At 39.4% G+C, this 22579-nt stretch overlaps 1 protein-coding gene across 2 annotated transcripts in view; it reads left to right on the top strand.

The window, feature by feature from the left end:
- Nucleotides 1-22579, top strand: part of EPG5 (ectopic P-granules autophagy protein 5 homolog) — a 2535958-nt gene that overhangs the window by 1846965 nt on the left and 666414 nt on the right. For both annotated transcript variants that reach the window (XM_044078183.1, XR_006365599.1), the window contains exon 34: nucleotides 12265-12340. In XM_044078183.1, the coding sequence (XP_043934118.1) occupies nucleotides 12265-12340 (76 nt within the window). The remainder of the gene's footprint in view (nucleotides 1-12264; nucleotides 12341-22579) is intronic.

Here is a 22579-nt window from a genome sequence, read left to right as displayed (position 1 = left end):
TAGATAGGCCACTGCATTCATTTCTGCTATAAGCACCATATAAAACCTATCCCACAGGACATCTGACCCCATTCAACCAGGGCTGCATATGCCTCCACAGCCTTTCTCAGGGGCATTTCTACCAGGGACATCCTAGAAGCTGCTACCTGGAGTTTTGTACATACTTTCACCAAGCATTATCATTTGCCGATTTTCTCTAAATCCAGAGCTGGCTTTGCCACTGCAGTCTGGCAGGGCCTTATAGCTGGTCCTAATTCTATTTAAATTCTTCCTCCCAACCTTAGCTTTGGGAATCTACCCAAATGTAATGACTGCAACAGTGAAACATGAAGAACATACTACAGTTGTATACACTTACCATAAATGTAGATGTTCGAGTGTATTCACTGTTGGAGTCCTGGTGATCCTCCCCCCAGCCCCTTTCTTCTTTTGGCTATACCTCTACTCTCCCTTACTATGCTCAAAAAGCATTTTGGTGTATTTGCTTTTTTGATGCAGGTATGTCCTTGTAATTGTAGATTTAATTGCTTCCCATTGGGGGGCACCTGACATCTGGGGCAAGAAAAACAGATCTAATGGCATCGGCTGCATGTTTTATACCCCTGACAACCTGACATCATGGAAGAAGGGACAGCATCTGACGCAGGACCCAAGACTTTGTTAATCAGGCCGACTGAGGGCTACTGCAAGCAGATAACCCAAATGTAATGACTGGAACAGTGAATACACTCGAACATCTACATTTATGGTAAGTGTACACAACTGTACTGTCTTCACCTTTAAAATTTTATTCAGCAGTATCTAGTAGGCTACTACTTGGGGAATGAAAATAAAAAAAATGGTTTGTTGTACACACTTTTTTTTTTTTTGAGGGGGAAAAAGTCCTCTACACCTCCACACCTCTCCAAGATTGCACAACAATGAGATTGGAAGGCATTCTAAACACCCTTTTATAACATAATCTCAAGCACAAAAAATGAATGAAGTTTGCAATCAGCTGTGCAGTTGATCAGTCAAACAGAATGCGGCTCAGCCTGCTTGACCAGTTATAATTTCAGCCGATTGATTGTAAACTTTTCTGTCATACTGGTTTACCTTCAACCAGTGTAGCCAATATGACTTAAATGCTTGTCTATATAACCAAAGGTGTAGATGCAACATATGATTAGTTTGTCTCCTACTTGTATATAATATACATACTGTAAATATTCTTTATAAATATTTACAAAATTAAGTTGACACTTCTTTACTGTTTTAAGTTGATGGTAGTCTTACATTTTGCATTCATTTTTGACTTAATTCTTATGTTAGTTATTGTCTGTATGCTTTCTTTCACTATTAAATTTGTACCTTTTGTATCTGGGTTGTAACCGGAACGGATCTCTGGACCAGCTCATCAACCTGATTATCATACTGTAAAAAAATAAATAAATAAAAATACATATATATATATATATATATATATATATATATATATATATATATATGTGTGTGTGTGTGTGTGTGTGTGTGTGTTACCTCCATTTCATTGACTTTTACAGTGCTCTGTGTCTGCTATATCAAGCCATAGGTTCATAGGTAGTTACTAGATGTGCAGTTCAGGAAGCCACTGAGGAGACTAGCCCAATTTCCCAACTGAGCTGGAACACTCTGTGGTTTAAGTGACATGCTCAGCGTCATACACCAGCAAATGTAGGCTGAATGGAATCAAGTCTTTATCCTCAGGAAGTAGCTCAGTAACAGGTCACAGCCTTAATCCTCTCCCCTATTAGCCATACTGATTGACTCCTGTTTTCAACGGAACACAACAAATTAATACTTTGACCTCCCACCTGCAGTACCCATGCTAAAATGAGATAAGACAGGAATCGATAATTTTTTAATGGTGTAGTGTGTGTTGACAAAAGTGCCTACTGATGATCTGGCATATGTATGTAGGTGTGTGTGTGTGTGTGTGTGTGTGTGTGTGTGTGTGTGTGTGTGTGTGTGTGTGTGTGTGTGTGTACAGCATGAGGGCATCTATGTAGGTATGGCTATACTTAGTGTTTACAGCATGAGGGTGTGCATGGTACAGGTATTACCACTTGAGGCACAAGGCCCTGGTCATTCTGTAATGTCTGTACTGTGTTCACCCCCAAAGTTCCTTGTTGCACTTATAAATGGCCAACTGTTTTTTTTTTTCGGCTCGAGTATTACATTTAGTAATATATCTATACTTATATGTGTTTTTTATGTGTGTTGTAGTGTATTTTAATGTGAAATAGTTCCTTTGCTCATTTTAACTAGTTAATTGCTGTATAACTTTCATTTGTATAAAATTTAATATGACATTTTCAGGGTAGCCTTTTTAACCTTACAGATCATTCTTTCTCTTCTGCTCCTTCAGACTCTGATTGTCACTATAGATCTAAAGGATGTTTTCCTAAACATTCCCATCCATAGGTATCACAGACAGATGTTTTCTCAGATTGTCATGGTGGGAGAAAGGGCTGCTGCTATCAGGTTACTTTCTTCCAAATTGGTTTAGCTACTGTATCTAGACTGTACTGTATTTACAAAATATCTGTTTCCAGTATCCCTCAATGCCCAAGCAAGGGATTGCAAACCTACCTTTATTTAGATGACTGCCTGACTCATAAGTTCATGCATGAGAACATAGAATAGACCCATAATTTCATCTTGGATGGTTTCCAGAGTTCAGGCCTGTCTTCGAATCTGTCATACTCAAGACTTAACCCCTCAAGGACAGTGGTTTTCCTTTAAGCCCATCTGGATTCTGCTCAACATAAGGCATTTCTGCCCAAGGAAAAGGTGAAATTCCCAACAGCTGATTTTTTTGGAAATGTTTCACAAAGTCTTGGTATCAGCTAGAAAGTTTTTGTTGGACTGACAATATAGAGCCATGGATAGAGATTGGAAGTGAGCAGCCAATGTTAGCTTGCCCTGATCCTTTGGGTGGGAGGCAGCTTAGGCTCACTGCAGTGGCATCTTTAAGACACCTGTGAGTTCATTGCTGTCAGAGGTGTGTCATGCTGTTGGAAGGTTGGTCATGCATTCTGAGAGCAGCAGCTGTACAGCTTCTAAGGTTGCTATGAGGGGGGTGGGGGCACATTTCCCGGCAGCAGAATGATGCTGTACCAGTGTCCTCAATCTCCTCCCTGGCCCACTGTGTTGGCCAAGTTAAGCTGGGGTGGCATTGGTTGGTCTGGTAGATCCTGTGAATGAATAGAATGGCTGATAGCAATTAATGGCCAACTATGAGAAAAGAAAAAATAAAGTATTTGCTGGTCCAGGGGTACATGTTATCCACCATCTTACTTGCTGATTGTGGGGTACATGGTATCCACCATCTTTATGATCCTCTGGCAAGACTGATAGTTAAAAAGCTGCAGTGGCATATCACTGGGGAGTTGATGCCAGTACATTTGCCTCTTGACTACATGGTTGTTTTCTTCCCATGTGTTAAAAAGCTGCAGTGGCATATCACTGGGGAGTTGGATGCCAGTACATTTGCCGCTTGACTACATGGTTGTTTTCTTCCCATGTGTCAGGCAGAAGTTGTTATGATGTGTCATCCATACCAGTCTGATTGAGGGAGTGCCCCTCAGTCAGCAGTCTCACAGTCAAGACTCTGACCTCAGAAGTCTCAAACTAGTATGAGGAGCTCATTGAGGAGTCCTCAAAGTCTAGGGCAGATGGGGAAGCAGCTTAAGAAGGAACACATCAATGAAAAAGACATAATGACAGGTGCCTTGACTATGACATCCTTAAAACCTGTGTAGAAGCTGGGGGTTGTGCATTTTATTACAGACACTACCACATTTATGTGAGTCATAAGCAAGCAATGAGGTACGTACTCCTACATCTTGCACATCCCCAAAGTGTGGGTGGTAACCCTACAAGCAGTGAAGCATCTTAGGACATCCTAAATTCCATCCCAACAGAGCATTCTGATAGACCGTTTGAATAGGTAAGAGGCAGACCCCCATACGTATGTGGGAAATGTGCATTTGAGCTGAACGCTGTTTGTCTGACAACAGTGCGACAACTTTATCACTGAAAACTACTTTTAGTGAACAGGTGGTGTTGCCCTGTCTGGACTGTCATGCAGCTGTGGAGTTGGTAAATATACTTTAGTGGCTTTGTTTGCAGGATACCCCCTGTTCCTGTGTGTGGGTGCAGATGGATGTGCAACCCTGTAAAAAGAGGCTTAAAGTCCTATTTATTGAAAGTGTCTTTCAGCATTTTTTTTCACAGTTTTATTCATTGCCCTTTTTGTGGATATCTTACAGCAGCCTTACTCATATCATTCCTTATTCCTCCTCAGTTCCAATATCCATTTCAAATTTGGTCACATCTCAGGTTTGATCAGCAGTCAGTTGCAGCTGTTCAGCAACATCTGTCTGAATTTCCTCATATCCAAATTTCATTTTCATTGTCTTCTTCATGTATGCCCATCATCATCTATCCACTGTACAGGAAACTTCTGCCACTTCAGTGTGTAGGGTTACTGTAAGCTTATTAAATTATAAAACAGAAAATTGTCCTTGAGAATAATAGGGTAAGGAGTATTCAAGCAAAATCCCCAAGGTCAAGGTCTCTACCCCTTGGAGTCACTGGCAGGCAGTGTAAAGACTTTCTACAGGTCCACTGAGTAAACAGTAGCACAAAAACATTGCACTCTAGCTCCTTTCTAAAACAAGCTCCTTTTTTAAAACAAGTAATTTCCACCTCAAAGCTTGAACAGTTGTGACTGAAGTGTGTGGCCTAGGTGATCTGAGCAATTAACTGTAAGGCCTCAGATACAGTAATATGTTTTGGTAAAAATACAGCTGACTGAAAATCAGTTGAGTAGACACCTCTATCCATTTTGAATAGGTGCCACTGTTTTCACTTATATGTGTCTCTTTTTCTGGAACATGCTGTGCTGTGGAGATTTCACTTTTTTTTTTGAGGATGTCTCAGAGTTGATCATATTAGTTCAGAGGGTGTAGGGAATGTGCCCACTGCAAGTGGGTGTAGAGGCCAAACCTCTCGGGTACATTGAGTTAGTTCTGTAGCGATGTTAAAGTCAGTTATGTTTAGTTATAGAAAAAAATACATGGTTTCAGCAGTCTGAAATTATATGCATCCTTGATAATATGATTGTCCTAACTTAAAAATTGGTTATATCCTGATAAGTATAGATGTGAAAAAAATGTTGGTTACTGCTGTCAAGTGACAGTGTAAAATAACAGAGTTTGAAAGGAGAAATGGTTATGTAATCTTGCCTTCATTAGGTCTGGTACTGTGTCCATGGTGGTACTTGTGGTGTGGGGTTCTGTTAGTAGCAGCATTGTTTTCTTTGTTTTTTTTTTCTTTTTTGTCCAAGTTGGACTTGGGTGATTAAAACAAATTTGTTGCTGTGGTTTCAAGTATGTGTCAGACATCCTGCAGTTTTGATTCCTGTCTCCCCGGATTGCTATGTCTTGTTTGAAGGCCTTAGGTCTTTTCTTGTACAAGATTGTCTCGTCCCTTTGGGAGTTCAGAGATTGAGTTGTTCCTGATTGCCCTGTAGCCAGACCTTACTTTTATTAGAAAGGACTGGGAGAAAGTAGCTTACACACAGCTTGATTCTTACCTTAGGGAACACCTACAATTTGATGCTTTTCAATCTTGTTTCCAGACCTATCACAGTCCTCTGAATGCCTCCACCAGGTTTTAATAAGTTACTCGTGGCCTGAGATCCAAGGTATTGTTTGGTCTTGGTCCTCCTTGATCACACAGCAGGTTTTGATACTTAGTTCCTCTGCAACTTTTAACTACCTACTGCAGCATCTCAAGAGCTGTCATGGAATCACTTGCTTCCTGTTTTCAGTGTATTTTATCAAGTGTTATCTCTTTCTGATCCTGCCATCTTGACTGTGACATCCTACAGGTTTTGATTGCATACCTTTTTCTTTTCAAGTACATAACTACTGCACTTGGGGTGATCTTATCAGGGGAGAGGGCTGCAGTGTCACTGCTATGCCTGCAGTACACAGCTTTTCATGTCCTTCCCTCAGAACTCTGTATCAGCTCTGTATTTCCTTACGGAAGACCTTGAGTGCATCCACCATTAGAGACCAAGTTTCAAATGTTGTGAAGTCTGCATGGTTTCATTTATGGGATATTTCCTGTGCTTGTCCATGCCCCAGTCAGACTGCTGTAATCCCCTGTATTTAGGGCATCTGGACTATGAACTTAATTGCTTTTAGCTCATGTAAAATTCTACTGCCTAGTTACTGGTTTGTGGACTTAATTGTTTGCTGCAAAACTCCACTACACAGCTACTAACTTGTACATCATGTTGCCAGCACTTTACACCAATGCTTTGAGACATTCTTTGGCTATCGATTCAGTCACACATAATCTGTTACATTTTTGTCCTCGAGTATTTAGCCCTTAATGCCATGGTACCCCCCTACCAGTTTGAGAGTTAATGTTGCCGTACTGACCTGCTGTGCTCTCTGCTCTACCATCTGTGGACTGCTGGTGGTTCAGAGGGTGTAGTTTGATTTTTTGAGGACTTGTTTTTTTCCATTTCACACAGTGCTCCTTTGGAACTTACTACCTCTATGGTTTTGTGAGGCACATATGATCAGTGACTATAAGAGGTTCCTTCAGACTTGCTTTTAAATCTTGCATTTTAATTTATTGTTTGCCTTGCCTGTATATTCATGCTTTTTTGCAGTATTGCTTAAATATAAATTAATTATAAAATTGCATATAAAATATGTTATTCATATTGATCACTGCTGCAATAGTCTTTATATAGGCTATATTTGGTGGATAACCATAGATGATTTTATTTGGGAAGTGGAAAAAGATGATCCAAGATCCCCTGGAGAATGGTCGTAGCAAAGCATGATCTAGACCTAGAGATGAAATCCAGCTTATAATGCTTTGTAAAAATATGTACAGTGGACCAAGTAGCAGCTTCTAGAATACTTATAGAATCCAGCCCTTACCAAAAGTCATAGAAGAAGCCAAGGTCCTTGTAGAGTTGGCCTTGACCTTGCCTGGAATAGATTTGTCCTGCTTTACTCCTGGTTGAACTTCAATCTTATTTACTTTTCTCCACCGCTATCTGTACAGTTTCTCTACCAGTCACATCTTCACCTGACTATCATACTTTCTCTGACACGTTACATAACCTCTTACTATCACCTCCTCCAAATTTATACTAATCTATCCCAGTCTCACCTTGCCTGTTCCCTCTCCCAGAATTGACAGGAGTGGTTGTCCCTTGCCCACTGAGGAGACCTCAACAGCCAAAGAGGACATGGCCTACCTCAGATTCATATTGGCTGTTGGTTGTACAGATCCCGGTTAAAATTGACTGGTCTGAGTACAGCAAATGGCTTCAGCAGAGTCACCCACCTGCAGCTAAAGCAAATTGCTAGCCTGCTGTGGTGGCAGAGGCTGTTTCCTTAACATTTTCTTTTTGTGGCTGGAAGCTGGACCGATCATGGCTGTGACAATCTGTTCCATGGTAAAGCCAAAAATGGTGCCTCTGTCCTGTGGAAATCAAGAAATAATGCCAGTAAAACTACTAGTCCACAAAAGTTACCTTTTCTGACAGAAAATTCACAGTAAAAAGAACTTTCAAACACTATGGCAGTGACACAACCTTAAAATAAACCCAAGTTCTCCACAGAAAATAGTTGATCACTTAGCACTACTTTTAAAATGATAAAAACAGTAAGTGCACCATTTAAAAAAGAAACTTACAGTCTTGAGACAGTCCTTTAAAACACAACACTCCTAGCTTTGAAGTAACCTACCTGAAGAGGAAAGTAGTAAAACAGAGGTAAAAATATAAGAAAATGGAAGAGTTTTTCCCCAAGAGGAACTTATCTACCCAGCTAAGGAAAGCACAAACCAACCTTTGATCCTCAGAAGCCTCAAAGGAGCTTACTCCTCGGTGGCAGTATAGTTCTGAAGGGCTTCACTCCCAAACATGTCTTTTATTCAGCTCAGCTCAAGCTACGTTAGGATGCGTAGAAGGTGCCCTGAAGCTTTGGAAACTGTCCAGCTGTTACATACTTAACAGGATATAACCCATATAGCTACGGCTACTGCAGCAGTGATTAATACGATGAACTTCTAATAAGTCGTTGTCTACCAGTAGATTGATTGATCACTTGTAGGGAGAAAAGTATGATGCGTAAATCACATACATTCTGGATATGTTCAGAATATCAGTTACAAAAAAAAAAAAGAACGAATAGGAAAGTGAAGTCTTTTACCAGCTTTGAAAGCTGGTAAAATAACTTTCTACCCTTGAAGAAACAGCAGCAGATCGCTGAGCTTTTTTGATTAAGAATTCTGGACAAAAATCCAAAAATAATGGGAGGACAAAGGAGCAAATCAGGGACAGTTTTTAAATATGTTTCAAATTCAATTTAAAAGTTACTTGAACAACAGGTTTTGCATCAACATGCATTTTCTGAATGATAAGAAACATGAAACTCTGTGCAGCATTATTGACTGACTTCAATTGTCAGTGTTTTACCAGAAATTTAAAACTTTTACAAGGGTCATGGCAAACCTAAGAGGCATAAACAGGGACATCTGAGAGGTTTGGACAGAAGGCAAATGAAGTTCTCCTCTGTGAATTATCAAATTTAAAAGCAAACAGATACTTCAGTATAACACATACTCTATCATACAGTAGTAAACAGTTGTATGCTATAGCAATAACCCACGCCTGGGTGTGGGTAATGCGGGATTTACCCACGGTTGGCGTGGTTTGGTCCCGAAGGCGAAGCCCGAGGGACCAAACAAAGACAATCGTGGGTAAATCCCACTTTACCCACACCCAGAAGTGGGTTATAGCTATTATGCTATGACATTATTTAAGAAAAGAAATAATTACTTTTCTTAAATAATGGCATTGTATAATGCCTCTTTGCTGCCCTTCCGCAGCGGTCTGGTATCCGCGGCAGTTCTGATGTACTGCGCATGCCTCACGCAGTACATCAGAGCTGTGGCCAAAAGCAATGGAGAAAGCAAGATCTCCATTGCTTTTACTGTTCGCTATGTTAAATGGGTTTAACATCGCTATGTTAAATGGGTTTAACATAGCGAGACAACTTTAAAATAAGCAACAGAGATCTACGTTGCTTATTTTAAAGCTGTCTCGCTATGTTAAACCCATTTAACATAGCGAGACAGGTTTTAAAAAAAGCAACGGAGAAAGCAAGATCTCCATTGCTTTTTACACACTGTGTCGCTATGTTAAAGGAGTTTAACATAGTGAGACAGCTTTAAAAAAAGCAACAGAGATCTCCCTTGCTTTTTTTAAACCTGTGTCGCTATGTTAAACTCTTTTAACATAGCGAGACAGTGTTTTAAAAGAGACTTATACTAATGGAAAAAGTCCGGGCGACCGGACCTTTTTCCATTAGTATAAGTCGATTTACAACGTGCACGCTGGCCAATCAGCGTGCATGTTTTGGAATATTAATGGGGGGGGGTCATGGTATAATATGGAATAATCACTTTACAGCATCTTCATTTTCACATACGCACAGATTATTCAGAACGTTTTCTTTTCAACACTAATTCCTTGTGGTGTAACGTAACAAACACACTGTACAGTAGGTCTGTCATTGAGGTGGTTCACGCATCAGTAGTTTTCTCCCTAAAATACATTGGCAGACAATGATGCATTACTTTTATGTCTGTTTTATTATACTGTATGCTAAGCACTTACTAACAGTCTTATCCAGTTCCATCTTAATACTGTGTTTGTTATTTGATTTATTGTCTGACTGAATGACTGACTCTGCTGCATTCTGATTACTTTATAATAAAATCTGCTGCAGACTACAGAAAAACATGCAACCCAGTTACATGACTGTTTTCCCTGTCTAATGCGTCATGAAATGGTGGGGCTGGATGACATGAAATAAGGAAGTAATTGGACAGTTACTCAACATGCAGTAAACAGAAACACCGGTTTATTAAACTAAATAAATGTAGGTCAACTGAAGTAACGGAAGTAAAAAGTACACATTTTAGAGTAAGAAAGTCCACTTTAAGCAATGAGTGAATAATTAAAACAAAAAGAAATGGTAAAAAAAAAACTGCACTTGATCTTTAAGTGCCAGCAATTTATAGAATAAGGCTAATTTCATAATAGCATAATGCTAACTAGAAAAAAACTGTTTATAAGAAAAAAATGTCATTACTGATTTCAGTTATAAATTTACATCAAGAAATTTGATGGGTTCATGTACCTCATATAGTAATAGCAGAAGAATAAGAGGTGTATATTAGAAATGTTCTGGAATATTATTTTGAGACAACTACTTTTAAAGGTCTTGTAGATTCTGTGTTAGTTACTTTAATAAATCATGTTCAGCCTCATCCAGTCTTAACAATTCTTCATGATATACAGTGGATATAAAAAGTTTACACACCCCTGTTAAAATGCCAGGTTTTTGTGATGTAAAAAATTAGATCACAATAAATAATTTAAAAACTTTTCCCACTTTAATGTAGCCTATAACCTGTACAATTCAATTGAAAAACAAACAAATCTGTTAGGGGAAAAATATCTTACAATATGCCGGCTGCATAAGTGTGCACATTCTTAAACTAATACTTTGTTGTGTGTGAACACTTACACTAATACTTTGTTGGAGCACCTTTTGATTTAATTACAACATTCAGTCTTCTTGGGTAGGAGTCTATTAGCATGGCACATCTTGACTTGACAATATTTGTCCACTCTTCTTTGCAAAAGCACTCCAAATCTGTCAAATTGTGAGAGCATCCTTGTGCACAGCCCTCTTCAGGTCACCCCACAGATTTTCTGTTGGATTTAGTTCTGGGCTCTGGCTGGGCCATTCCAAAACTTTAATTTTCTTCTGGTGAAGCCATTCTTTTGTTGATTTGGATGTATGCTTGGGGTCATTGTTGTATTGAAAGGTGAAATTCCTCTTCATCTTTCTAGCAGACACCTGAAGGTTTTGGGCCAAAAGTGACTGGTATTTGGAACTGTTCATAATTCCCTCCCCCTTGACTAAAGCCCCAATTCCAGCTGAAGAAAAGCAACCCCAAAGCATGATAGTACCACCACCATGCTTCACCATTTTGATTCTTTTGGTGATGCAAAGTGTTGTTTTTGCGCCAAATGTACCTTTTGGAATTGTGGCCAAAATGTTCAACCTTGGTCTCATCAGATCATAACATTTTCCCACATGCTTTTGGGAGACTTGATCTATTGTTTTGCAAATTTTAGTCTGGCCTGGATGTTTTTCTGTGTATGAAAAGGCTTCCATCTTTCAACCCTACCCCATAGTCCAGACATATGGAGAATACGGGAGATTGTTGTCACATGTAGTACACAACCAGTACTTGCCAGAAATTCCTGCGGCTCCTTCAGTGTTGCTGCAGGTCTCTTGGCAGCCTCCCTGACCAGTTTTTGCAGGTCTCTTGGCAGCCTCCCTGACCAGTTTTTGTCTTGTGTTTCATCAATATTTTAGGGGCATCCAGTTATTTGCAACGTCACTGTTGTTCCATATTTTCTTCCCTTTTTGATGACTGTCTTCACTGTGTTCCATGGTATATCCAATGCTGTGGCAATTTTTTTGTACCCTTCTCCTGACTGATACCTTTCAACAATGAGATCCCTTTGATGCTTTGTAAGCTCTCTGCAAATCATTGCTTTTGCTATAGCAGACAACTGAGTAAATGTCAGGAAAATCCTACTGGGACAACTGAACTTTATTCGGGGTTAATCAGATGTCTCTTTAATTTCATGGCAGGTGTGCACCCAAGAAAGAGTGAATGCTGTAATTAAATCAAAAGGTGCTTCAACAAAGTATTAGTTTAAGGGTGTACACACTTATGCAACCAGCATATTGTACATTTTTTTTATATTTGTTTGTATTTCAATTGCATTGTACAGGTTATAGGTCACATTAAGGGTGGGAAAAGTTTTGAAATGATTTATTGTGGTCTCATTTTTATATCACAAAAACCTGGCATTTCAACAGGGGTGTGTAAACTTTTTATATCCATTATACATACATTTATTTTGTCTGAATTCCATGAAGTTTTACAAATTACAGTGCATATTTTGTTTGCATTTTGTTATCCAAGTTGTTTGCTGTCTACAAATAACATTTATTAGTGATATTTGTACAGTAGGATGTATTAATCATGAGCTGCAGGCTATGCACATGTACCTTTCATTTTGCACTTAACTGCTGACATTTTGCCTTTGTTCAGGCTTGAAATCCTTACACTACAGAATTACTGAACTCTTCAAACCATGGATCTTGGTTCTAGATGCTGAAGATGACAGGTAATTACAAGAGGGATTAAACAAACATTTGCTTATATATATTTGTTTATTTTTTATTAACATGCTTACTTGCTTACATGTGTTAACTAGGAAAAATCTAGCTGGAAACTCATTTTTAGTACAGATAAAACATTACAAAGATGAATGTTGGAATTAAAGTGACAAATGAAAATTAATAAAACAATAGGTACAATAAGATATGAATCATTTTCAAACGTTAGATTAGAGGCCAAGTAATATTTGGAGACTTGACAGAGTGCAATGCGTAGTGAAGAATAATGGAATTCCTAGCAAATTCCATCAGTAGGATACTTTCATGTACTTGAAGTGCAGGTGACAGTGTTAGTTAAGCAGATACAGAAGAGAAGTGAAGGCATATTTTAAGTTTTTGATATGAGTTGGGTAGTAAGCCATGATAGACTACATTTTACTGGTTGGCAGTGTGACACTGTAATAATGTTTATAGTTTTGAAAAGCACCAATTTTTTATATTACTGACACCAGTAAATGACATCAGCGTGTAGGTGCTGTAGTGAAGTGGTTTGCCACTATTGTAGTTCAAATAAGTCAGTTATGTAACTTCACATTCTTTTAGCATTTTTATAGATGCTTAGATATTCCAAAATCACTACATCTTATGACCATTCATGTCTTGCCAGTACTGTCCATCTGGCCACACCTCCTTTTTCAAGGAGGACCATGCCAGTCAATCCAAGGGTAAATTTGTGGATACCTGTCCAGTCATCTGGTTTATGTTTAAATAAAGGTAGTGAATCACACTACCTGACATGTAGAGAAAGTTTATTACAGAGGTGTTGGAAAAACTGTGTTATAAATGTGTCTCTCCAGCATGTTTTTTGTGTATGTGGGTGAAGATTTAGGCCCATGTAGTATTGTTGAAGATACTGGACTTGCAGAGAAAGTGTGGAGGTCCAGGGAAATCGGGTCTATAATGGCACTGTAAGCAAGACAGTGATCTCCCCTAATAAGTCTGTAAGATGCTGAATAAAGGAATAGAGCTTCCAGTAGCTCCAGGACTTTAATCTTACGATATTTTTTGAGGAACTTTAGGGGTCTTTCTAATTGTTTGATATGTTTAGTGAGGTGGATCCCAATGGGGTCATTGTACTCAGTAGTTGGCTCAATCAATGCTTTGTATAAGGAAGTAATTACTTATTTAGACTTTGATTATGTTCTTTTGGCAGTTAGCCTGGCTAAATAAGATTTTCTGACAACCATTGTCACATGACAGTCAAAAGAGAGGAAGCTGTCAACCTAAGTGTCTAGGTTGCTGACTACATTTTCATTTTGTAGTGGTATGTTGTCTGTACAGTGTGATGAAGGAAGGGATTGTCTACCAAAAGTGATGAAGCTACAATTTTTAACATTTTCTGTGAGCTCATTTGTAGTACACCAAGAGTTTACTATAGACATTTCATTCTAGAGGGTTTGGGTGTCATACGGTGATTTTACAACAAACCCTAGTTTGCAGTCATCTGCACATTTTGCTAGCCAGTAGTCTTGGATCTCTAATTGGAGATCTGAGAAGTAAATATAAAAAGAGAGGTCCCAGGACCGAGCCCTGAGTGACATCGCCGGTCACTTTCTTACATTCCGACAAGGCACCTGCAACTCACACTATGTGGGTTCTGTCCTTAAGCCAGTTTGCTATCCATCTTACCACATATGGATCATTCTTTTAAAGTACTTGACATTTGTATGCTTCCAACATGGGGAATGATGTCAAAGGCCTTGGACAGGTCAAGATACACCATGTTCACTGCATAGTGACTTTATACAGCCATATATAGCTTAAATAGACAGGCTCTACCCTTCATAAAGTCAAACTGCTTTGGGGGTCAAGTCTAATAAGATTCTTGATATTGCAGTTTAGAAGATCAGGTATAATGCAGTCCCTGGATTTATGGTTGAGGTTTCTAAGGCTGATATGTCTGTAATTATACAGGTGGGTTGTAAGGCCACCCCTATGGAGGGACATCACGACTACAGTGCAGCAGTCATCAGGGACAAAACCAGTAGCTAAACTTAATTTGAAATTTCACTAAAACTTTTTTTTTGTCTGTGAAGTACACCCTAAAGCAAGTACTGGATACCTGAGGTTGTGAGGGAGCTTATTTCACAGCTTGACTGTAGAGACTATAAAAATAGGAGTCACCAAACCTGTTTTCTTTTTTACATTTAGTACGTCTACTAGCTGCCCATCTGTGGGTTACAGCTCACTAGAGTACTTCCTCAATGACATTTCTTTTATCTAATGAGGAAGAGTTTGGTGAGTTGAGAAGCTTCTGTGCAAACTATAATTGAATGACTGATAGCAGTGCAAATGTTAAGTGTATTACTTTTGTAGTGTCTAGTGCTATCTAATGAGGGAGAGTTTGGCAGGCTGAAAATCTGAGATGATATGCAAAGTTTGAGTGACTGATGTTGTTTGAATATTAACTGGGCATTTAAGTGCAGTGCTTTGATGTGGTGCCATGACTGACAGAAAATATAATGATCCTGTTATAGACATACTAAATTTTGTACAGAAATAGGGTTGATAATTCTGTTAGATGTGTAGCATATTTGATAGAATGTGGAAGGGAACACGTTTTCTACACCAGTTCTTCCTGTGGTAGTAAGCTATGTATAGTTTACCTGATTTTGTACTGATTTTCACAATCTCATTTTTAACCTGTAGGCCACCCTCTGTTAGATCTGACTCCCAGGTGTTTGATAGAGGTGACTATTTCAATCATAGTAGAGCCATGCTAAAAAGACATGTATTTTTACAGGTTTTGAGATGTTCTTTTGGGTTGGATTGTGTTGGCATTTGTGTTATTGTTAAAGCATTTTTTGAATCTTGGAAGAAAACATGTTTTGTTTTTGTTTTTCTTTCGGCTTTTCCCGGTTAGGGGTCGCCACAGCAGAACTCCGGTCCGCTAATGATTGACAGTAAATTTTTACAGTGCTGAGGTGCCAGCCCGATGCCTAGCCTTCAACAAAGGCACTCCTATTCACGCATGTCTTTCGAACGCCACTCGACCGCAGGGAGGACATGCAGACTCCACACAGGAGGCGCTCCAGCCGAGAATCGAATGGGAGAACTTCTTGCTGTGAGGCGACAATGCTACCGCTGCATCACCGCGGCTTGGTCTTGGAAGAAAACATAATCATCTTTAACTTGGAAGTGCTTCAGTGTAGACCCATGGAGCAAAGTTATGTCTAAAGGGTATGAAGGAAGGTTTGAAGCTTTGCAATAATAAGCTGTCTGCTAAAGCACCATTGAACTGCATACTTTATTAGCTTGGAGTGCCTGTAATGACTTACAATATCATTCATAAAAATTATGAACTGCAGGGGTCCTAGTATGAAATCTTGGGTACTTCAGTGTTTACTAGGGGCAGAGAATATACGGTTGTATCAGGCCGTCTGTGTACGACTAAACATGAAGTGTGGGAAGCACTTACCTGTGGTTATTGTGAGGTCTGCACTACCCATCATCTCCATAATTCTGGAATGACACACTGTGTCAAAGGCTTAAGGATAGTGTTAGTAACTTTACCTTTGTCAAATTTATATTTGATGTGATAGTTATGAAGAGTAGTATCAGTGCAGTGATTTGATCAGAATCCACGCTACTTTTTAGACTATTTTGAAGTTTCTAAGGTGATGTAAACGCTGCTTATGAATTAACTTTCCCAATGTTTAGTGTTAGAGAAGCAGGCTTATTTTTATTTTATTTTATTTATTTTACATTTGTTAACCGGGCTAGTCCAACTGGATACATGTCCATTTTCAGTGGAGGCCCGAGGAGAAAAGCTCCACTATCTAATGCATAATAACAAAAAAAAAACATTCAAAGTACATAGGTAATTTAAGACGCAACTAAAACAGGGATTTAAAATTACATAGGGAATTAAGACACAAGTAAAACAGGCATATAGGCTTTCCTTTCAGTAAGTTCAAAAAGGTGAATACAGAGACTATCAAATTTCTACAGTACAGGTCAAAGTACAAAGGTAATTTGAGATTCAACTAAAACAGGCATTCATAATTACATAGGGAATTTAAGACTCAACTAAAACAGGCATTTAGGCTATCTTTTCAGTAAGTTCAAAAGGTGAAAACAGAGACTTATCAAATTTCTTCAGTACAGGTATATAAAATGTGAGACAGAAATAATTAAGTAGTTTAAAAGCAAAAGATAGAGTTACTAGAAAATTTTAGTTTGAAGTTGAGAGAGTCAATTTCTCAGGTAGAGATGAAAAATAAAATGGAGAAATAGAGTTGGGAGACAGTGCAAAGGGTGCAGGAGAAGGTAGGAGGTATGTGATCAGCTAGGGTTATTGCAAGAGCAAAGCCAGTGATTGGTTAGAAAATGTTTCAGTTGAGTTTTAAATAGTGTGATAGAAGTTTGGGCTAAGAGGTCTGTAGGAAGTTGATTCCAAATTTTACCAACTGAGTTGGAAAATATAGAGTCACCTGCTGTATTCTTTGATAGAGAGGTTTGAATCAGTATTTTATTGGAAGAGCGTAGGGTTTTAGGTTGTTATAGGGTTTTATCAGGGTGGAGAGCATTGGTATCTTTTCTGGGTGGTGAAGGGCTTTATGGGCAGTTGTAAGCTGATAGTATTGAATTAGGTGAGGTAACTCCAGCCACCCTAGGTTAAGGAGGTTCAGGCAGTGATGTGTTTTATATGGAGAGGCAGTGGCAAATTTGGCAATGTTGTTATAGGCTGTTGTAAGCCTATTGATGTTATGTTTAGAAAGATTAGTATATATGGGGATGCATATAGTAGAGTAGAGATAAGATAAGTTCTGGCTATGGTAGTTCTTGCTTCAGGAGTTAAGAAAGATTTGATTCTGTAGAGAGAACCTAATTTTTGTTAGTTGCTTTTATGATAGAGTGGATATGAAAATCAAATTTTAGTAGGTTGTCGATAGTAACTCCTAGAAGTTTGGTTGTTTGGTCAGGAGAGATAAGGGTGCCATTGTTAGAAGTAAGTGTGAAACTAATAGGGGGAGACAGGTGTGTGGGTGAGAAGAGGAGAAGTTTAGTTTTCTTAGGGTTTAAGAGAAGGCAGTGATTGGAGAACCATTGTTCTATGGTGGTAAAAGTTTTTTGAGTAAGTGAGTGGAGGTCAGCTTGGGTTGTGGCAGAAAAGATGATGGTGGTGTCATCGGCATACTGAATGCAAGTAGTTAGTGGGGTGGCTAGATACAGGTCATTAATAAAGATGGAAAATAAAAGAGGACCTAAGATGGAGCCCTGAGGTACTCCTAAAGTGGTAGGGAGAAGTTCGGAAAGATTGTTGTTCCATAAAACAGCTTGTTTCCGATTCTGAAGATAGGAAGTAAACCAGCTTAAAGCAAGATTATTGAGAGAGAGAGATTTTAAACAATGTAGGAGTTTTAATGCTATGGCTGAACACCTTTGTGCAGCGGGATAGTCAGAGTCTGCCTCCAACATGTTTGCAGTCTCTCTACTTTGATGGACTTGGTAATAAGTATAGATGTAGGATACAAGATGGCACTGGCAGCTATCATTAGCAATTCTAATAGAGGATTGTCAGTATTTACTGATCCAGGTTTTAATTTATTCAAGTATTTGGTAACTTGGCTGACTTGAACTGGAAAAGTGAGCATGCCCAGACTTGAACAAACCCTTTTACATGTGTCACTCTTGTGATTGATGTCAGTTTGAGAAATTAATTATGGAAGTGATATATGAATTCTTGTGCTGTCTGAGAGAGTGAAGTTGTTTGTTTGTGTCAAGGATGAAGATCCTGATTAAATGATTTACTGAATATTTATGGTTTATTTGCAAAAATTACTTATTGATTGTGACTGTAAATTTTTTACTGGCTAGAATGGCAAGTAGATGATTAAATTCTTTCCAGAGCTTCATGGGTTATTTGCATGAAATACGTGTTGATTATATTGACATTGTTGCTGGCTAGTATGTTGCTTTTTACTTTGTAATGGACTTCTTAAAGTTTGATGAGGTCTCTGTGGTCTCTGTTTTTGGAGTAGGTTGTTTGTATGTATTCTGTGTTGAATGTGATTTTACTACTCTCTTTTTTTACACATCAGTGAGAATTTGCGCATAGTATCTAGGAAAGTGATGTTAAAATACACAATTTTTGCAAGCTGGCTTAGAGGATTAAGGATATGTTAATGAGCTGGTTCTTTTATTGTACAGTGGTGCAAGGTTTGATTCCCTCAGCCTCCATTGCCCAACTGAGTGACTCTGAGCAAGTCACTTAACTAGAGACACCCCTTTTCTGTTGCCTTCATCCTCCACATCTTAAACAAAACAATTAATTTTCCCAAAACTTTCCACTCACAACTTTGTTTTCACCCCCTCCCAACCTCACCACATTTATACTTTGCTTCACTTATTAGATCCAGAAAAACTTTCCACATTAAGTTTCTCTTTCTGATACACACATCACAATTTAAAATAGTCTGCCTGTGCTAGTTTTTTATAGTTTTGTAGAAGATTCAATTCACTATAATTTACTTTATTGGTTGGTTGGTTGATTGATTGACATTTGTTTACTGGGAAAGTCTGACTGGATAATTTTTATCTGTTTTCATAGGTGTGTACTAGGCTAATGGCCCTGGAGCCTTTACAAGCCTAGCCCATGGGATTACCCTGGCATCATGCCACCCTACCTTAGTTCCCAGTGCATCTGTCGAGTAGAGCTACTGGACTGATCCCCAGGGTGAATTTTCTACTTCCCATCCACTCATCAAGATTTCTCTTGAAGAAGGCCAGTGAGGTGCTCTGCTTGATATGTGTGGGAAGTCTGTTCCATAACATGGGCAGTCTCTGGGTTATGTACCTGTCCTTCCAGCATGTTCTGTTGATTGTGGTAATGAGGTTGAGGTCTCTGGAGTGTGTGGTGAGGAGGGATTGGGATTTCTTTAGATGTAGTATTTTTAACAGAGCTGGGTCAGACATGGCTTTGTAAGTCAAGCAGAGAGTGCCTCTAAGTAGGCGATATGAGACAGAGAATAGTTGGAGTTTTTTGTCTGTCCATATAGGACAAATATTTAAGGCCTAAGATCATCTTTGTGAGGTACTTTAGCAGCCTCTCCAGTTGTAGCAGGTGTCTAGTGCGGTACATGCCAAATGGGGCATTGTACTCGATTGGCCTAATGAGGGAATAGTAGAGGGAGACAATGGCCTCTTTCTTCCTGAATACAAAACCCTTAGTAAAGATATGTGCCACATAGAAGGGCTTTCTGACCACAGTGGCAATGTGGTGGTCAAACGAGAGGTTGCTGTCAACCTGTGTTCCCAGATCTCTTATAACGCCTTATGTGTACCACCAATGAAGACACATTTTTTGGCATTGAACTTAAGGCCATGGTTATGACACCGGTCGTTGGTGTCATTGAGACCTTTCTGTAGGATGTCAGCATCACTTGGGGAGTTAATAATAGCTCCTAACTTGCAATCATCTGTGAACTTTGTCAGTCAGAGTCCCTTCGTGTTGGCCTGGGCTTCAGAGAACTAGATACCAAACGGGAGAGCACCCAGGACCGAACCCTGTGGGACTCTACTCATTACCGGTTGGCAGTCTGACTTGGAGTCAGATACTCTCACACTGTGGGTTCTATCTGTGAGCCACTTTGCAACCCACCTAGTGATACAGGGGTTGATGCCTAGCTTAGTAAGTTTTTCTATGATTGATGAGTGGGGAATGGTATCAAAGGCCTTGACCAGATCAAGGTAGGCTGTTTGAACCACCATACCTTCATCCGCAGCTCTGGTGACTGACTCAAAGAAGTCGACCAAGTTGAGCAGGCATGATCTACCCTTCACAAAACCAAACTGTGTAGGATCCAGAGTATGGAGATTCCCTATATCTGGATACCATTGAAGTCAGTGTTTTAGGGAGCTGCTAGCAGTTATAGGTTCATAGATGCTTGTGAAGATATTGCTTCTCGTGGATCTGTAGAAAGCTTATCCCTACATTTCCATGAAGTTTTTAGCCCTTATATTTTAATTATGAATAACTAAGAGATGAGCAGAACTAAAACACTTCTGCCTACACAAAACTGTTCACAGAAAACCTATGCAAGCTTGTTAATAGTTGCATAGAGGCAGCTGTACCCACCAGGAATAAGTAAAGAACAAACTCAGAAACAAGCCACCCTGGTGGACTCACAACATCAGTAGGTTTTATAGTAAAAGGAAGAAAATCACAGAAAGAAAATAGGAGGTGCAACACTTAGCATGATAAAAGCATTATTATCAGATGAAAGAAACAACTCACAGGACAGATAAAGTCTACCAAAGCCAAATTTGAGGTAAATCTGTCCTCCCAGGCCAAAGACAGCACAAGACATTGTCTAGGTGTGTCCACAGACTCAAAGGCAATACACAGTTGCATGCAGAGCTTATTGATAATGTAGCCACCTACACACCCTACTGGCAGCAAATTCAGCTGTATCATTACCCCTCTCCACCCAACTTCCCTCAAAAAATATCAAATATAACTTCCCCGACTATCACAAGATGACAGGTCCTCAGTGATGTCTCTAAAGCCAAGAACACTGCATTGATGGGCCTCGACAATATCCTAGTGTGCCTTCTAAATAGTATGAAACCTGATCTCTCAGAACCTCTGGAATCATTATTTAATTATAGCCTTCAAACTGGCTTCATGCCTCATGAATGGAGAATGGCAACCACCATTCCTCTGCACAAAGGCGAGCCATCTAGGGATCCTGGAAACTACAAATCCGTAAGTCTCACGTGACACATACGCAAAGCCATGGAAAGAAATATCATGGAAATGATCAGTAATAACATAGGAAACCTCTCGACACTGGACGTAACCCAGTTTGGTTTCGTCAAGGGCAGGTCATGCTTACTCAACTTGGAGGACTTCTTTTAGACGGTCACGAAAACAATGGATGAGGGCAAAATGTTTCACACTGCCTACCTTGACCTGGCCAAGCTATTTCACACAATACCCCACTTGGGCATTGTTGGCAAACTCATTATGTTCGGTATTAATCCTTATTTCACTGGTGGATAGCCAACTGGCTTTTACAGATAGGACCCAGGAAGTTATTACTGGGGAGTCCACCTCTACAAAGAGGCCAGTCACCAGTGGAGTCCCTCAGGGATTGGGAGATTGGTCCTGGGATTGTTGCTTTTTGACATGTACTTCTCTGAAGTCAAGGCTAACATCAAGGTCCTCTGGCTGACCAAATTTACAGACTATTTTAAATAGGAAGCAGCAATAGAAACCCTAGGTGACACTAATATTCTCCAGGAAGGGATGACACAGACAAATGGACTAAAACTAAATGCCAAGAAATGCATTATAACATCCTTCTGAAAGTTGGCCACCCCCTTGACTACCATATTGACAGCACAACCCTTCAAGTTGTTCCATAGTCAGGGACTTGGAGGCACATGTTGACATTATAATCCATCCTTGGAACATCACATGTCTGTGGTAGTGAGAAAATCATTCTATGCTGTGCAAGTTATAAACAAAGCTATAGCATCTAGATCCATGGAGGTCTTTGTTCTTTGTATTTTGCACTCATCTACCTTATCCTTGAGTACAGTGTCCCCTGTTGTATGTACCTAACCAGACAGATCCAACAATTGGAACATCCACAGAGGTTCCCCACTGAAAGAATACAGGGTGTAACTAACGTATGCTATGCAGACTGCATCAGTGCAGTATGTATGTATGTATTCTGTCTCTCAGAGGCTGTTAAGAGAAGATCTATGCCTGGCATAAAAAGCATCTTTAGTCCCTACTCTGATGAACCTCCTGCACTTCTGCAAAGCAAAGAGCATGATAATTGACCATTGTAAAGTCTTGAATCTGGTCTGTGATATAAGTTGGACCTGCTGGAGAGACAGGTATGTATCACTGAGATTACTTCTTCTCTGGAACTGGTTCCCCAGCCATGTAAATTAACTCAATTCAAGTATAATTTAGACAACTGGATGGATAACCAGAAATTCACTCCTAGTTTGGCATCTGTGTCTCTAAATGGATACAGGCAACCTGTAAATGGTTCATCTCTCAGATCTCAGCTTACATTACCAAAACGTGGCAGAGATTTTGGATGTATGGTTAGGCTTAAAAAGGCACTCAGTAGTTGTTAGCGTAGTACACACCTATGAACCTTTGAATCTCAGTTTAAGTAGATTAGTCTTGGCATAATCTCTTAATACTAGCATACTGGAAGATA

Source organism: Protopterus annectens, chromosome 1.part1, assembly GCF_019279795.1.
Source record: "Protopterus annectens isolate FY-2018-M chromosome 1.part1, PAN1.0, whole genome shotgun sequence".
Classification (NCBI taxonomy): Eukaryota; Metazoa; Chordata; order Ceratodontiformes; family Protopteridae; genus Protopterus; species Protopterus annectens.
The sequence above is the reverse complement of the archived record's forward strand: the minus strand, read 5'-3'. Positions and strand labels throughout refer to the sequence as shown.